The sequence below is a fragment of the Camelus dromedarius genome, chromosome 4 (assembly GCF_036321535.1).
Source record: "Camelus dromedarius isolate mCamDro1 chromosome 4, mCamDro1.pat, whole genome shotgun sequence".
In the NCBI taxonomy this organism is placed as follows: Eukaryota; Metazoa; Chordata; class Mammalia; order Artiodactyla; family Camelidae; genus Camelus; species Camelus dromedarius.
In genome coordinates this window covers 79,351,397-79,369,755 of record NC_087439.1, presented here as the reverse complement: position 1 = coordinate 79,369,755, position 18,359 = coordinate 79,351,397, and the positions used below count along the sequence as shown (strand labels likewise).

At 43.7% G+C, this 18,359-nt stretch overlaps 1 protein-coding gene across 3 annotated transcripts in view; it reads right to left on the bottom strand.

Annotated features, from left to right (window-relative positions):
- The window catches only part of NEMP2 (nuclear envelope integral membrane protein 2), a 41,841-nt gene extending 24,655 nt beyond the window's left edge, over positions 1-17,186 (bottom strand). For 2 of the 3 annotated variants that reach the window (XR_010380686.1, XM_031452119.2), the window contains exons 1-7: positions 16,938-17,186; positions 7,904-8,019; positions 4,618-4,849; positions 4,421-4,493; positions 3,224-3,317; positions 2,294-2,408; positions 456-675 (exon numbers count right to left, since the gene is read on the bottom strand). Coding sequence is in view for 2 of the 3 variants with exons in the window: in XM_031452119.2 (XP_031307979.2) it covers positions 456-675; positions 2,294-2,408; positions 3,224-3,317; positions 4,421-4,493; positions 4,618-4,849; positions 7,904-8,019; positions 16,938-17,037 (950 nt within the window). In the remaining variant the exon portion in view is untranslated. Of the gene's footprint in view, positions 1-455; positions 676-2,293; positions 2,409-3,223; positions 3,318-4,420; positions 4,494-4,617; positions 4,850-7,903; positions 8,020-10,976; positions 11,080-16,937 lie in introns of those variants that run through there. The other variant, XM_064485145.1, reaches the window with a different exon arrangement.
- Between the last annotated feature and the right edge of the window lie 1,173 nt (positions 17,187-18,359).

Here is an 18,359-nt window from a genome sequence, read left to right as displayed (position 1 = left end):
TTTCTTAAAACCTAAGAGAAAAGAAAGCCCTCAACATAAATAATACCTTTTAACCATTTGTAATTGATTTCTGTTCCCTAACTCTTATCTCAGAAGCACAACAAATACCTCTAAAGCAGTTGTGGGCTCCAAAGAAAGAAAGTGTAGAAAGAAAGTAGAAGTTTTAGGCAACCGAGAGCCCAAGTGATTTTGCCACTGATTTTTGTGAATTCTAGGTGAGCTGTAATTACCCAGCAATCGGTGGTGCACCTCTGGGAGATTAATGAAGACGAGCACTGGAGATGGGGTCAGATGCTTAAATTCTCTACCCTCCTCCTCTCTGAGGGAGCGTTCCAGATGAAATGGAGTCAACTCTGAGATTAAATATGACACGTCCAAAAAATTCCCCCAAAGAATGAATAAAACCAGAGCCCAAAATGTCACATTTACGAGGGGAAAAAAAAGATACGCAGCACCTCATGTAGCCGAACGCTTTCAGTGGGTAGCGCAGGTTCCCGGACGACAGAAGGACCATGACCATACAGGCGAAGCGAGGTGCGGTGACACCAGCATAGACCAGGAGCAGGGCCAGGAGCCGCAGAGTCCACATCAGGAGATTTCTGCTCCTCTTCTCAACCAAGGGCCCGTGCTTGTAACAAACAGTAAAGCTGAGACACCCAACTATCAAGATATAGCCTGCAAGAGAAGAATGTAAAAGAATGTAAATCTGAACTTGAGAAGTTATGTGAAAAACCTGGCAGAGCCTTGACTTAGAGCTAAGAACATATCAGAAAACCTTCCTTTTTGCTTTCTTTTTCCAATGAAGCAAAGTTGAAAAAATGCATTTAGGGCTAGTTATTCCTTCCATGTGAGATGCTAGGCTGACTTTTGTAATAATTAAGGATGTATAATAATAAATTATTATAATACATTATGTATAAATATACCTGTTTTCTAGCCCCGAGTCCTACAGGGCAAATGTTATCACGGTTGCTCTGGTCAGGAAGAAGCCTCGGTGTATGTCACAGTCTGCTATAAAACCTATTTTTAATTTTTACTTTCTAGTCACAAAAGGAAAATCTAATTTTACAATGAGGGATCAGGCTGTCACTCTTGTAATCCACTGCTCAGTCACAGCATTACTAACAGAGGGACAATGAGCTATTCTGTAGCGCCTCATGCTGTGATCCAAGGTGAAGTGCAAATCGCCTCTTACACATTCCATCAAAAGTGTTTCATTTGTATCTAATGCAAGCCTCAAGATCTAATTTCCAGCTTATAGGAAATGGGGTGGGGGGGGAGGGGAGGAAACAAGTTTCATCATATCGCAAAGGTGTAATCAGAAAAATCCAGAAAGTGGAACATTGTATAGGACAACTACCTTGGTCTCTGTGATGGGGAAAAAAAAAAAAAAGAACTGTTACAGATTAAAAATTTTATAGGACACAACAGGCAAAAAATGTGATTCTGGACTATATGCTACCTTGTACCAATCAACAATTAAGGATGTTTAGGAAATTTCATGGCCTGGATAAGACATGATTTTATGTAATTATTAATTTTTTAAGATTTAATAGTTATTTAACTATAGAGGAAATGCTTTTGCTTTTTAGAGATGCTTAGTGAAGTATTGAGGGAAACATACCATGAGATCAATAATTTACTTGGAAAATACCTTAGCATAAAAAGAATAATGGACTAAAGGCATAAAACCTTCAAGTGAAAAAAAAATTGTTTTTGAGTGGGTGGATTTATGTGAGAAATTTGGCACTAAAAGGTTAGGAGAAAACTGACTCTCCCATTGTCCATTATTTCACAATTAAAACAAACACTTTTAAAAAGTTTTTTTTTAATAACATGAAACAAGAACAACAAGTGGTTTCTTAACAGCCTCTCTGTTTCTGAAAAGTCAAGTTTTCATTAGTCATTTATATTTAGGATTTCCACCTTTCATACTAAATACACTAAGAAAAAGAAGAGCCACATTTTAGAGAAATTTTTTCATTATAATTTAGGTGTGGTTAGAGCTTAACCACAATTTAAAAGCATATATAGTCAAAAGGGCAAATTTTTTTGCCCTTTTGATCATTAGTATAGAAAACTAAGAAGTATGTCATGGAGAAATAGTCTAACACGAGATCTAATGAACTGAAATCACCAACCACGGAAATAAGATAAAATACTATTTTTAGCACTTTTCTCCTTAGTTCAAAATGAAAATTTGGATGGAGAGAAACGTATGTCGAAAGAAGGCCTCTAGCTGTACTTTTCAGCTGTATTGACAATAAACTGTATTTTTTTAAACTTTACCTACCTAATATATATATTCTGTTTTCATACCACAGCCACTTCAGATCTTCCATCAGTTGACACAAAACATAAACTGAAGCAAACCAACAACCAACCATTAGAGCCCAAAAGGTGCTATACTGTGTGTGGAAGAAAATAAATGACACAGTTTTTGGTTCATTCACTCTCATAAACATAGAAGTAAACAAATAAACCCTCTGAATCAGAAACTTCTGCATGAAACTGCATTGAAGTCAATTCAAGATACTCGTCTAGGTCTGATTAAAGGCATGGTCCACACACCAGCAGCTTCGATGCCATCTGCGAGCTGGCTGGCATGCAGACTCTCAGGCCCACTGCAGACTCCTGACTGAGAGCCTGCGTTTCAACAGGACCCCCAGGTGACTTGCATATACATTAGTTGGAGAAGCACTGATCTAAAGAACAAATTTATCTCAAAATAATGCTGGTGTTGCAAGCTTTCATCAGAGTAACTACAATGTTCATATCATGAATTAACATATATTTATCTTTGACTACGTGCAGGGCAGTCTTTTATTGAAGGTGTTTTGGGGAACTGATGATAATGAAGAAATCCCCGGATGTAGCAATGCTGTTATTCAAGGCCCCAGTGGTTCAGCAGCATGACATTCCTCAGCTAATGCCATGATGGGAGAATTGTTTACTCAGTATAGAATTAGCTGCCATCGCTCATAAGAAAAATGCATTACCTAGCAAATAAGAGGTTCTCAAAAAAAGTATCACCAAAACTTAATACTTAAGCCTACACATAGTAACAAATGAAAATGAAAATCTTTAGAAAAAGATACATTTTGCAGCAAGTTTATAAAACGTAGAAATTGGAACTGTCATACATGAATTTAGTTTGATCAATTTTTCATGGTTATGAGATCATGATTTCCATTTTTTATTCATTTGTACCTAGTATACCTACCTTAGGAATGAATCTTTTCACCAGTAGCAGGACAAAGACTAATGTCATTAGAATACCTAGCACAGTCCCCGAAGAGTAATAGAAAATAGGGCTTCTGTCAAGACAAGCAGATAAAAGAAATTTAAATGCCAAGTTGCACTCTCAGTATGAAAAACATGTTTAACGTGGTGACAGCAGCCATAAAGAATACTAAGAAGAAAAACTCAGATGGCAGCTTTAATTATATCCTATACTCTTAAAAAAAAAAAAAGAAATCTCTACTTTAAATTTATAGTAAATAGCTTGCCACTAATTCAAAACAGTGTCTGAGTTATCTTCTATGCTTAGAATCTGATCCAGTAATACTTACTGGAGCACCTACCACTTGTCTGAGCGCTTTACATGCACTCAAACAGCCCTGTGAATTGGTTATCCACGTCTACGTTTTACACGGGAGGAAACTAAGGCACCAAGAAATTAAAGGCCTTCTCCAAGTCGGTATCTGCTGCCTGGAGGATTCAGGCTTGCAGCCTAGCTCCTCTAAGGCCAAGCTTTACTCTTCACACTATGTAGACAACAACCAATTTATTAAGACCATGGAGGATGTTAAACACCCTTGATTACGCTACAAGAAAAAGCTCAAAAATGAACAATGTCCAGAATAGCAAGCTAAGATGTAAAATATTACTGGAAAGAAATTCCTTTTTCATGAGAGAAGTTGTAAGACACACAGTATCAGGATAACATGTTTATCCAGAGTCAGACAGTGGTTAAAGTCAACTTTCTATATCAGAGCCACAAACCGAGGAGGCAGCTCAAATGTAAGAGAGGAAGGCATCTGGCATCAGAAAACCTGAGTATAAACTTCAGCCCTGGCCAGAACTAGTCATGTGATGACGGATGTTGGTTTTCTCACCTATGAAATGAGAACAGTCATACAGAGCTCACATAATTATTAAGAGAATCAATTCAAATAATATAACACATATTAATAAATAATACAAAATAATGCATGTGAAAGCACCCTGAACCATTACATATCATACTATACAAACAACAGTTACTGGGTTTAAAACCTTTCAAACACTATCTTCAGACTTACTGTTTGCAAAACCTAAAGCAAGAAGTACAAACTAATGCAGAAATATTGAGCATAGGGTCAAAAATGTTCTACTCTTTTCCATTCACAAAAATAAGAAAGTAAAAATGAATACTTACTGACTCAAGGTCTTCGCATAAAGGAAGAGGAACACGCCTGCCACAAACACAAGGAAGAGTTTGAAATCCACAACTGGAGTGAAAAAGACACAGGCACATAAGAAAGATTTTGTGTCAATGTAGCATTAATGAAAGAAAAGTCGATTTACTGAAACGTCACTGCAGAAAAACTGAATCCAGAAAATCAATGGACTTACTGTTTCGAGTCACGCTCATTGTATAGGTAAGTATCTTCCTGGCAGGAGTCACAGAGAAGCACACGGTCTCCCCATATGGATTGATGACTATGGTTATATCATTAGACTCTTCTGGTGTCCAAAACTTATGAATCATACATTTGATAATAGACAGAATGGTTTCTGGATACTGGCAATTATGTCTTTCTGTGATATAGACAATACTGAGCAGGTCTGAACTGGTAATTTTCACCTACAAAACAAGAACAAATTCACAAACACACAACTCAAAACTTCTTACAAGCTTCTTAAAATCATGAGCAGCGGAGTAAAGAGAGCCTAAGGCTGGTGGAGTAAAGAACACGCAGATGTACATGGGAAAGTTCTGATCCCAGGGATGGACCTAGAGGTCTGTATTTAGTCAACACACACTAGAACACAGACCCTTTTGAAAGTGGGTATTTCTTCCCCTGAGTTGTGGCTGATTGAACTCCTTCTAGCAGGTTATTGTGGCCAAAGGACGTGTGAAAAAGGATGGCACAGAAAATAACAGGTGGCAAAGTACTGGGTTACAGACATAATGAGAATAGGGTTTACTACCTCTATCATTTCTACCGTGACTGAGAAAAAGCACTTCTATCCATCCTGTGGATCAGCTGAGCATAAATGATTCAGGCTTCTTTCACCATGCCTCCTGAAGGACCGGAATCCAAGCTCAAGGTCCTACCCAAGCCTCACAGCAAAGGATCAGCCACAACGCCAAGCAGATGGCGACAGCCCAGAGATCATTAAAGGACAGCTCCGTGACTGCTTTTGTCTCTATTTCTTTTCTTTGTCCAAGGTTAGGGCAAGCCTGAAAAGGGGAGTGAGAGCGCCAGCCCTGAGCTTCGGGCATCAGGCGACACCACTATCTGCCCACTGTGCCTCATTTCTCTTGGACTTCAGCCCCTGGCTCAGTGTGGCTCTCTCTCCAATACTACTTCCTGCCCTACGTCTCTGGGACTAAATAGACACAAGATACATACCAAACTCCTTCCAATACGCTGTCCTCTTGGTTCCTTGAACTCCCTTCTTATGCTCCTGTCCGCCACCCCATCTCAGCTAATCACTCTCACAGCCACACCCTGATTCTTGTCAGTCCCAAACTGCGGCCCCAAATACTAGCTGCATTTCATGAACCCCACTGATTGAGCACCACCTCTTATCAGTGTGCCCCCTCTTGGCACCCCAATCCCAGCAAGCATTGACCCTACCATGGATCAGGCATCTTGCCCCTGCTCCTCACCCTTGACGTCCTCAGCCACTTGTCTTCCAGCCAAGTGCCCTGATCAGCCATTGTAGCCGTCCCCCTATATATACCCTTAACTGGTCTGTGCCCTTCTTGCTTTATCACATGCGGTTACAAGATCCAACCCTCCACCTATTCCACTTTTGCATCTGCACCACCAGCTGTGCTGGAGGAACTCACGGTGGTCTCACTTCAAACCCACGGCTGTGCCCCTGAAGTGGGACCTGAGAGTTGCAGGCAATCACACCATCGCTCCCATCCAGTCGCTCTCCCACTCCCTTCTACAATGACCTCACAGCTTCTCCTTCCCCGCAACCCCAACAGCTCCTGCCCTCCTCACTCCTGGTCGATGATTCTTCCTACTTCACTGAGAATGGAAGAATTAGAAGAGAAAGTTGACCAGCTCCTATGCCCCCATCCACCCTCCTGTCAGGATCTGCGGGCACATGCTGCTCCAGCCTGCGGGGAAGAAATTCCTGCCACACGCTCCGTTCTGAAGGCAAGGCTCCAGCCTGTGCACTGGATCTGATCCACCTTCGCTACTCAAGGACATCAAACCAGTACTTCTTCCCGCTCTAGCAGACCAACCTACCAGCATACAAACATGCTGGGGTTTTCCCATTTAAAGCAAAAAGCAAAAAAAAAAAAAAAAAAAAAAGAACTTCTATAGACCCCACTTTCCCCTCCAGTTACCAACCCATTTCGTTGCTTCTCATTGCATTAAAATTATCTTTAGGATAGTCCTAGGAACGTATTGTTTGCCAGCAGGTAAAGAAGTGCTCCTATAATGACAGACACCCGTTAAAGGATACAGGAGCTAGTCTGAAGGGGCTCTGACTGGCCACATCTAGGACAATTTGAAGAACAAAAATAAGTAGTAATGAATTGTAGTCCAGTGAATGAACTGGCAATCCATGAGACCATGTGGCTATAAACAAACTGGGGAGGTAAAAAAACTCTTCCTTACAGAAAATGCCAATGAATACAGAAGGAATAACGGAACTAGAAAATCAGTGCTTGATCAGCATCGTGATGATAACTGATTCAGGCAAGCGTCATCAACGGATACAACTAGGGGGTAAAAGTTTGATGAGGAATACGATATATATCACATTATGCCCTCAAAATATTCATTCATTATAGAGGCTGGGACAGTCATTTTATAGTGGCAGAACTGTCAATTGACAGATACCACTTTAACCAGTGATCGAAATGGTGTGTATTATCTGTAACAGTACAAATCAACACCATGAGCCCACTGATAATTATGCTGTCCCAGCTCTTCCCTCAGCTGAGAACACTCTCCCCAAACACCTTGCTGGGTAACTCACTTCACTGAAATCTTACTCAAATGGCACCTTTTCAATGAGAACTGCCCTGACCACTCTCTTTAACACTGCAGCTTGCCCTTACTCCCCTCATTCACCTGTCTTACTCCACATTCTCCTTTTTCATAGCACTCACTAGTTTTATAATTTCCTTCTCTTTTACATTTATGGCTTAACTCTAGCCCTCATTCCCAAGAGTACAAACATCACAGGAGCAGGGATTTGTTTTGTTCCCTGATGTATCCTAAGAGCCTAGAAGAGTTCCTGGCACTTAGTAGGTGTTCAATAAATATTTATTAAATGTTGAATGAAGGAAAGTGCTAGGCTATTGAGAATGACTACTATCTTGGCCATACCTGGGATCAGAAGTAACCAGAATTTCTATATGGAAGGGTTTGAGATAGCAATTATTTTGGAAAGCAGGCGAGAACATGTTGTCTTGAGTTGTGTCTAAACAGCAAGCATACTGCACTCAGTGCATTTCTTTGGAAAGGTTGGAGAAGGGCTTATGAAGCGTGTGGAGAGTTAAAGTCCCTCCCACCCAGCCCTCCCCCTGAACCTCTGTGTGTGATTGCCCGGTCAGCCTCCACACTGACGCATAGCTCTTATCAAACAAAAGCTGCTTTCTGCTCTTGAAGTAGTACATCTTAACTCTCTGTTCTCAAGACATAATTTAAACATAGGCTCTTACCTGCACAGTTGACCATATATACTTCCATTTCATTTGGGAATTTTGATTGTAGCAGTAACAGTTTGACTCAAAAGTTTTAATTAAATCCTTTTCCTTCAAAGCTTTACACCTTGGAACTGAAAAATGAAAAAGGGAATATATTTCCTAATATGTAATTGCTCAGAATCTTATCTTCTTTCTCCTTTGTTCACAGGGATAATGATAGCTGTTCTTACATTCTATGACCAGTAAAATTCTTCTGCATAGTAATTATAGCTCTTCAGTCTTTCCAACCTAGCAGGAGACAGACAAAAAAACTACAGCCCAGTATCAATACTCTTAGGATGTATGGAGGAGCTGTAGGAGCACAGAGCACAGGCACTTCAGTCCTGGAGCAGAGGCAAGAACTGAGGGCAGCTCCCAGGAAACAGGAAACATGAGTGATGCACTGAAGGACAGTCAGGGGCACTGAGACAGAGTCAGGGGGTAGGGGTGGCAAGTGCGTACAGAACTTGGGAGATGAGGGAACTCGTGGAAGTGGATCAGCCATTTATGAGGATGGAGTGTAGGGAATACACGAGGACACTGCAACACGTGCAGCTAGAGAGGTTACTACTACACTAAGGAGCGTGAAGAACTTCATGCTGAAAGCAGAGCACTGAAGGATTACAGGTAAGTCTAAAGGCTCAGAAGGAAACTGCTGACACTCAGAGGGGTTTATTTTTCATTTTCATTTTTTTAAACATTTTTTTATTTAGTTACTGTCATTTTACAACGTTGTGTCAAATTCCAGTGTAGAGCACAATTTTTCAGTTATACATGAACATATATATATTTATTGTCATTTTTTTTCTCTGTGAGCTACCACAAGATCTTGTATCTATTTCCCTGTGCTATACAGTATAATCTTGTTTTTGAAATCCCAGTCTGTCCTTCCCACCCCCCGCCCCCTTGGCAACCACAAGTTTGTATTCTATGTCTCTGAGTCTGTTTCTGTTTTGTATTTATGTTTTGTTTTTTTAGACTCCACATATGAGCGATCTCATATGGTATTTTTCTTTCTCTTTCTGGCTTACTTCACTTAGAATGACATTCTCCAGGAACATCCATGTTGCTGCAAATGGCGTTATGTTGTCGGTTTTTATGGCTGAATAGTATTCCATTGTATAAATACGCCACATCTTCTCAAAGGGATTTAACTGCAAAGAGTCCAGGGAAGATGTGGGCAGGTTAAGGCATTAACGACAATGCAGCAGAAAGCCTTCCACACCCCTAGGCCTGAAATGGCAAGGGGAGGACCCCTTGTTAGTGGAGCTACTGGAGGTGGCAAGACAGGAGTCTAAGGGAATGCAATCCTGCCAGGCTCTAGCAGAAGCTCTCTCCTGCCCCGATCAGTGCCTCTCACGGGCCAAACCCTAAGGGAAGCCAGAGGGCAAAGATGCCCACAGAGGTCAGCTTCCTGGAGCTGAGCAGGGGAGAGAAGGGCAGAGAACGGCTCATCAGGAACAAACAGAGAATAGCCAGCTCAATCAGGAAGCGACAGGAACACAGTCATGTCTCAGGAAGAGCATTCTATGAGCCACGTGAAATATTAGCAGGGAAGACTGCAAGCAGAAGAGCCGTGAAGAAGGCTCCCAAAGCAACCTAAGCAAGGAATGAACTAAGTAGGAGGGAGAACAGATTAAAGAGCACTTAGGAAGTATAGCCGACACTCAAGACTGGATTCATGAGAGAGGAGAGCAAGAAGATGGTGTGAAGGCTCTGGTGAGTGGGGAGATGGTGAGGCCCTTTTCCCAGATGAGCAATACTGGAGAAGTATGCATGTGCAGGGAAATGGGGGTGATTTCAATTCTGGACACACTGGGTTTTGGTTGGTGGGACCGGGGAAGATGGCTAGGTCTGCAGCACAGGACAAGTTCGGCTGGAAACAGATGTAGTACGTACATACGTGTGTGTTCTATGTAATATATAAAAAAATATGTAATACATAATACAACACAACACAATATAACAGAGAGAGAAAAAGAGAAGACAGGTGCTGCATTACAGACGGAAAATGTAGTAAGTGTCATGAGAACATTATGAAGTAATGGAGTTTATTTTATTCTGCTTTATTTGAATTTAAAATAAAGTGAGATAAAAGTCATATATTCTTCTGGATCTAGGAGAGGGTGTCATCACTACGTCTGCCAAATATGAAACAGGAACAGGGAATGTTTATGGGCACACAGAGAAATGGGCCTTATGCTCAACCAGATTCCTCTAAGGAGAGTGTGGTCAGCTGTTTCTCCGGAAAAATCAGAAATGAAGTTAGAACAACCTGCTACACCAAAGTTGGGGAGGGATTGGGTAACCACTAATAACTAGTTAGTTAACAATTATATCCATTTAGGGAATAACATTGCATAAGCCCAGATAGGTCCTGGTCCTGGCTAACATCCCTAGCTGTTTCCATGCTTAAGCTAGAGAGAAGTGAAGACAGACACTGTGAATGCCCAAACCTCCTAAAATACAACTGCGTAGAAGTCAGGGTTCTTGGGCGGCTGCACAAAGCAGGGAAGTTACACAAGTATCCAGCATCGCCCACTGTGACGCTATGACTCATTTAATCTTTACTCAATATTGTGAGGAAATGCATATGTTTTAAAATATACCAACAAATTTGCAGAGTTTGAGAGTCTGGGGTGCAGATACAAGAATTCAGGTTAAGAGGCTGGTCTTAAAAAGGCATAAGACAGAAGCTCTAGAGGCTCTCTGTTGAACACAGGATACAAAAATCAAAAGTGCATTCCTGCATGGTCTGTCTACACACAAGAGCGAAAAGCAGAACAGCGTTAACACAGAAAGCAACGGATGCTGGGCTGCCTTCTTGGGTATATCTGAGATGCAAATGCCCCCAGCCATGGGCTGCACGAGGGAGACGGCACTCCTGGGACATCAAGGGGCTGCAGCTAGCCGTACAAAAGATGAGTGTCAAGGGAGGCAGTGTGGATCCTGGAAGAGCCTGAGCAACTGCGGTGAGAACACACTACACACATGAAGAGCCCCCAGATAGTGAGCAGCAGAGGTGGCATTAGGAGGGCTCCGGACTCACCTCCCGGTATCCCATGTTCTGCCTCCCATAGCCTCCCCGACGCTCTCTGCACAGGAGCAGGGTGAAACTGGGTGGCTAGAGTTGAGGACGTTGTGCTGGGGGTCCCCGCCTATCCCTGCGAAGGACGCACACTCCAATGGGACAAGTGAAGAGCGTGGGGTATAAGGTTTGCAGAACCCTGCAGCCCAGACCATTACCAGAACCTTAACTTCAGCCTGTTCTTTCTTTAGGGTTATTCCTAACACCACACGTGCGCTCGCTGCTAGGGGCCCCTTCCTGCGACCCCTCTCCTAGTGGGAGCCACTACTTCAAGGGCTGAATCAGTGCCCGTAAGAACAGTTAGCTACCTTCATTAGTGGTCTGAAGGCCTCCCCGAGAAGGTGACATTTGAGCAAACACATTATTAGAAGCAGCAAGCTCTGCCGAGATCTGGGGAAAGCAAGCTGCAGGTGGAGGAAAGCAGAAAAGCATGAGGCGAGGATGGCTCTGCACCCTGAGGACAGGAGGGTTGCTGTGGCCAGAGAAACACCTTCTCCGGGGCCTCAGCTTTGCAAACAAATGCTACCTTAAAATGGGTTGTTTCCCCATTCAGTCCTAAGACAGCCTCCTAAATCATCTGATACCTGTAACTCTTAAGATAAGAGCAAGATGATGCAATATAGGTAAAGTGCAAAAGTTTCAGTTTAGGAGGAAATGCTTCTCTGCTTTCCTGGCCACAGGCTTCCTTCCTGCACTTGGATTACTGTAGCAGACTTCCAGCTGGTCTCCCTGCTTCCAGAATCGTCCCTGTGATTCTCCCCCACAACCTGTTCCCTAATCAGCACATGTAGATCTTTTAAAAACACCCAGGAGGGCACATCACTTACCTGCTCAGAACCCTCCAATGACTTTTCATCAGACCCATCATAAAACCCAGCCTCCCTTCCCCGGACCTGGGTTCCTCTGACCTGCCCTCCTCCACTTGCCCTCCCACCTGGGTTCTCTGGCCAAGGCAACCCTCCTGTCCTCAGGGTGCAGAGCCACCCCACCTCACACGTTCCTGCTTTCCTCCACCTGCAACTCGTTTTCCTCAGATCTTGCTGCTTCCAATATGTATGTCTGCACAAACGTCACTTTCTCGGGGAGGCCTTCCCTGACCCCACTGTCTAAAATGGCCCAGTCCAACCCCTTTCACTGGCTTCCTTCTGATTCTGCTTTGTTTTCTCTTCATATTACCTACCTGTGTTTTAGTTTATACTCTGTCTATCCAAGAAGTTAGGGACACAGCATATTCATTACCATATCTCCAGCATTTAAATCTTTGTTTTGTGTGTGTGTGCATGTGCGTGTGCATGTTGTAATTTGAAAGCAAGGGTGGGTTATTTGGGCATGCAGGGTTGAGCCAGTGAAAGCCTGGCCAATCTTTGTAAGGGCCTGGCCAGTGCCAGACAACACCAGAAGAGGAGGTGCGCTCTGGCCCTCCCCTTGAAGCAGCCTGATGCGGGATCCCCGTCCAGCCTCTGTGATTGCCATCCCACTGACAGAACCTGCAGGCTGCACCTCCCCTTTACCCTCCTCCAACGTTCTCAGTGTATCCTTAACTGGCAGGTCGAGAGCTGAAACCCTCAATATCCCCTGCATTAAAGGCCCACTGCTTTCTCCTCACCAGAGGAAGGCAGGGGGAAGCAAGAGGTGGCAGTCAGCTCGTTTTTATTTTGCTGGTACGCGGTACATCAGGGTATTCTGCGTAAGGGACCTCCCAGTTAGAAGAAAAAAACTTGCTCTGATTTCTCCTTGGTCTTCAGCCAGATTTAAGGAAAGTACAGACAGAGGAGATAGGCTGCCTTGACTACTGACACCTACAGGAACACTACCGAAAAGCATGTTGCAAACAGGGTCCCCCATGGAATTCTGCAGGGTGGCCTCTGGTCCCTGAGGTGAACTTGATGCTGAATTCACACAATACATGAGATTCTATAGACAAGAGTCAGCACTTCCTGGTGTCCCCTGGCTGCCCATAGTCATCATCTCGCTCCTGAAGTGAATGCATTTCAATCAACCCACACAAGAATCCCTAATTACCTTTGGAACCAGACACTCACGGCCACAAGAAACCACAACCCTAGCTCCAAGTGAGTTCATGTGAATCTTAAGCCATGGGCTCATTGGACTAGCATAAGACAGCAACTTGTGACAGTCAAGACTGCTACCGTGGGCAGCCTACTGCCTACAGCCTACAGAGCTCTTAATCTTAGATTGTTTATAAAGGTTATGTCCTTCCCAGACGTCTCCTCCCTTCAGCAGTCTTCGTCTAGAGACATTTCATTGTTCAGTTTCCATTTCCTCTATCTTCTCCTGAGGGTGGGAAATAGAAAAGGTAGCCTGCTTAGCTGAACTTCTACCACATGTTCAAGTCCTGACACTGAAGGCCGTGAAGCTGTCAGCACGTCTGCAGGTGTCATTTACTCATGTGACCTCAGTCTTTGCTTGTTCATTCAGTTAGGATGGAACTTCCTAGTGGCAAATGTGGGCAAATTCAAATATATCACAATATCAACAATAACCCTTTACAATGCCATCCAGAAAATGAAAGGGAATTTCTAGGGATTCATAAAAATGTCACAATAACCATTTGGTCAGAAGAGAACCCTACCTGCCAGGGAAAGCCACTGCTCCCCTCTGGAGCTGAAATACGTCTCCTCCCCAGAGGGCGCCCCCATAACCTAGGTATGCGCTTCCTCAAACCGGATTCAGATCAGGAGCATGGGCTGCAAGCGTGGGCTCTCTGCCTCATTTCCCAAGCACTTAGGAGTAAATGAGGGACCAACCCTGAGCGCCCACCTTACTGCAGCCACCCAGCAAGGCCAGGGACGGAGCAAGGCCCTCCTTCACTCTGCAGTCCTTGGCAGGCTCTCCTGAACCTTTCAATAAACCTGACTTCTGGAGAACAATATGCTTTTAAACAGTTGTGCCCAAACTGCTAAGACAAAGCACAATTATTTCCATTACCAAACGATTCGAATCCAGGGCTCCCATAACCACTGAGATCCCTCAGTTCACTTTAAATACCAATTTGAAAATACTCAGTAATCTAATGTTAGGACTAGGTATCTTATATATAAAAAAGGGACAGCTGCATATCACCTGATTTGACTAATAAATTAAATCCAAAGTTACTCCTTTGTACGACCTTTGTCATTTATTAGTTTTCCTAAATGTATAAGGATATATTTAAGTGATAGTTTAGTCATACAGAAGGTAAAAATATTCAGTCAAAACTTCAGAAAAGGGCAGGTAGTACTTAAACCTACTTACAGAATATACTAAAAATAAAAAGCACAGACATTCTTCAAATCTTAGCAGATCTTAAACAGTCTCCAACATAAAAATATTTCAGCAATGGTCCTTCTGAAAACTTAACCTTACATGGCCCTTATGGTGAAAAAAAAATCTTCAGATGAAATTATAACAGAATAATAAAATCACTTATTAAATTGGACTGCCATTTTCTCCATTTGGCCTATACAACTGCTTTCGTTTTGAGACAAGTAAGGGGAGGGAGAGAATACAAAAAGCAACAAATCTTAACTCCTGAGAGTTCAAAGGGAGGAAGGATTTTTCTTGGTATTATTTCATAAATTCATTTTCAAAGCAGTTAGCATGTTACAAAAGTAACTTCTCTACTAACCCCAGTTGTTTTTTTTAACCTGGCTTGAATTTCAATCTTGGTTTTCATTTCTCCAAGAACGTGCATAGAGAATGAAACTGAAAATACCACCTGCTGACGCACATACGGGTCTGATTTTAACTTCAAGAATTGATTTGCTTCTCCACAGATGAATCAGAAAGCTGTGGTTTCGAATGGCTGATTGCTGTAGTTCAGTCCTGGGAATTCACTGCTATGACCTGAACTTCATCTCAGGACAACACATGGATTCTAGGGACCTCACTCACTGGTTGCAAACTATGGATGTCTCTTGGCTTGAAGTTTCTCTTCCTCTCAGCCAGACAACTACTCGCCACTCCTGTGTCAACTGCCTCTGACCTTCCTCCAGATACAGTGACAGAAAGCTGGCCTCAGTCTGGCTGTTCTCCATTCCATGCAAGGGTATGTGTGCTCAAGACAGAATTTTAGAACAGGAAGTATAATCTAATCCAAGTCTCTCATATTATAGTTGGGGCCCCCTTTTTAATAAAAGGAAGTACCAGCTGTTTGATCTCAGGGTTCCTCATAAAACTGCAGACTTTTAGGGCAGCAATGGCTCTCAGACTTAGTCTAGTCCAGAGGTTCCAACACCAGAGGTGTCATGGGCACACTCCAGGATCCTGGATCCTGGATGCTTGAGTTGTAAAGCCCATCTGGAACGGCAAGTGTTGCTATAAGGCTACAGAAGCTGCCATTTTTCTTGGCTCTGGGCTAGAATCTTATTAACTCAGTGGGTATCCTGCATCAGGCAGAACAGAAGCATTTATATATGATTTGATTAACAAAATATAGACGTTGACAGTGTTAACACCAAATGCAGCAACATAAAACCCTGAAAAACATTGGGTTCACTAAGGTAAATAAAAGGTGAGGAAAATATTGGAGATCATTCAGCTATAGAACATCTTCATTTTACTGAGGAGAAAACTATGGCTCATAAAGATTTATGTGCTGGACCAAGGTAATTCTACAAGTGGGTGGCTGAATGTAATGACTGATCTAGAAATCAAGGTGCTGGATGTTGGTCCAGGGCTACTTAAAATTTTCTGGCTGTTGCCATGCTCAGAAACCCTCCTTCCTAGACATACCTGTGACTTATTTTTTCAACAGTGTATGCTGGTTACATTTCTTACTACCAAGCCTTTGTTTCTGTATCTGTAGAATGGGTATATAAATGGTACCTACCCCGAAGGGCTACTATGGGTATTAAATAAGGCAATGCAGATTAAAGCACTTTTAACACTGCCCAGCACATACTAAACACAAGAAATGTCTGTTCAATGAAAACTGGTATTGAATAGTCTCCCAAAGCATACCTCATTGCAAGATTCCCATGAGTTGGCATCTCCAGCTGAATCTGATAATTGCCTTCATCCTTAGACAAAGAATCCTGATTCTACTGGAGAGCAGCTGTGCCCAGCTAAAAGACCACACTTGGTTGCCTCCCTTGCAACCAAAGGCGGGCAATGAGATGAACAGAAGTTAGTGTACAGTGATTCCAGGAAATCATTTAAAGGATTTCACAGGGGGGGAAATGAAATAGAAATGTTAAACTCATAGCAAATTAGTAGCAGTTCTGGAGTCCGAACTCCTGACTTGCCCTGCTGTGTCAGGATCTTGAGAGCACTCCACAGACAGCCCCTAACAACACTATGAGCACCTGCCCTTTGATTCCTACTACCAGGCACTCTGCACACATTAAACATCACAATAATCCTGTGAAATAGTATCACCTGTGTTTTATGCGTGACCAGTAACACGACTCACTCAAGGTCACAGAGCTAGTCAGGGCAGGGGAATTTCAGTGGAATTCTAGAGCCAAAGCTCTTACCTTCTCTAGTCTTTACTGCAAAGTTACAGCTAGATCGAGAGCTAATAAGGTTTTCAGCCTAAGCTGGTGTATACAAACGCCCTGTCTTGAAAGTCCGGAGACTAGGGTCATCAGTAGCAGTGACTATCTTCCGGTGCTTTTGTAAAACGACGGCACTGGCCCAGAGAGAACTTTGCCATTGCTTCTAGTCCTGAAATCCTTGTGTCTAAGCGCCAGCACAGGGACCAGGAAAGCCCAAGCCGGCGGGAAGGGAAGTTGGGCCTGGCCCGCGTGCAGGCCGCGCCTGCGGGGGAGCCCTACGCTGGGCAGGGAAGCGCCGCCCGTGCCCGGGGCCCTGGCGCGCGGGCAGGGAGGGCGCGGTCCGCCGCCGGGTAGTCGGGAGAGCCGAGCGGGAAGGAGGGGGAAGGGGAGCGTGCGCGCGCCCGCCGCCCGTGCCCGCGGTTACCTGACAACGCGGCCGCCGCCGCCTCCTCCTCCCAGCGCACGGCGCCCGCGGGCGGCGCGGCCAGGGGCGGCAGCCAGAGCAGCAGCCAGCACGGCCGCATCCCGCCAGGGGGTCAGCTCCGGGCGGCCCCGCAGCGGCCCGAGCCCTAGGCGGTCGCGCTCAGCCAAGAGGAGCAGAAGCGGCGCGGGGCCCAGACGAGGCCGGGGGGCGGTGAGGCCTGCGCGCCGTCGAGGCGGACGGCCTGCCTCCCCCGAGAAGGAAGAGTCGGGCCGCAGCCGCCGCCGCCTCCGCGCCGCCCCGTCCGGGCCCCGCCCCGCCTTACCCTGGAGGCCGGGGGCCCCTCCCACCAGTCTCCGCGGCCCGGGCGAGGGTCTGGGGAGGAGGCCCCTCCCCGTGAATTGTGCCTAGAACTTCCGTGAGCCTCGACAGGCGGGGTTTTAGGGCTCAGTCCTCAGAGTTCCCGGGAGTGACACCCCAGGAAGGCGCAGGCTCTTCAGCAACCCCCCTTTTTATAAGAAGCCCGTGTCTTTAATTTTCCTTTTTGTTTTTCATTTTCCTTTTTGTCTGTAACAAGCAATCACAAATTGGCAGTTTCATTGCTGAAGTAACTTTTCACATTTCAGTATAAAGAGGATATAAAACGTTTTCTCACAAATATAACATATCCCTTAAAATCAGCTTTTTTTTTAAATACAGAGAACTAATTGGTGGTTGGTGTGGGAACCTGTGCGGAGTGAGTGAATTGGGTGAAAATGGTCAAAAGATGCAACAGACAACTTAAGTTCTTGGGATGTAATGGTGACTAAAGTTAATACTGTAAGGTATATTTGAGAGTTGGTAAGAGTAGGTCTTAAAAGTTCTTATCATAAAAAAAAAGCTGAGGAAATGGATGTTAAATAAACTTATATTTGCAATTTATACGTTTATCAAATCATTATACTATACCCTGACGCAATGTTATATGTCAATCATATCAATAAAACTGGAAAAATATCTTGAGTGGCTTTAATATTGATAATTGATATAGAACTTGTAGTCTTAAATACTATTATACTGTACTTTTTTTTTTTTTTTTAAGTGCAAACCCTTCTCAGGCCCTGGAAACTCATTAATGTGATTTGGTATTTTATACTAAACATTCTCTAGAACAAAAGATCATTTCCTCTTTTCTAATTTTGGGTTTCTGCTAAGGTACTTCAGAGAACCGAATTGTGACAGAAATCATCCTCTAAAAATAGATTAGCCTCATTTTCCCCAAAGGTCTGAGTAGAACTCACTAGACTTGTCCTGGCTTCAAAGTAAAGTTTAACCAATTGCTTTCAAACCCCTGGTGCCATGTACACACCCATATATGGCTTTTAGAAAGTTCAGAAATCTCCTTGTAAAGGACTCGAGTTCAGAAATCTCTCTGCAAGGGAATCT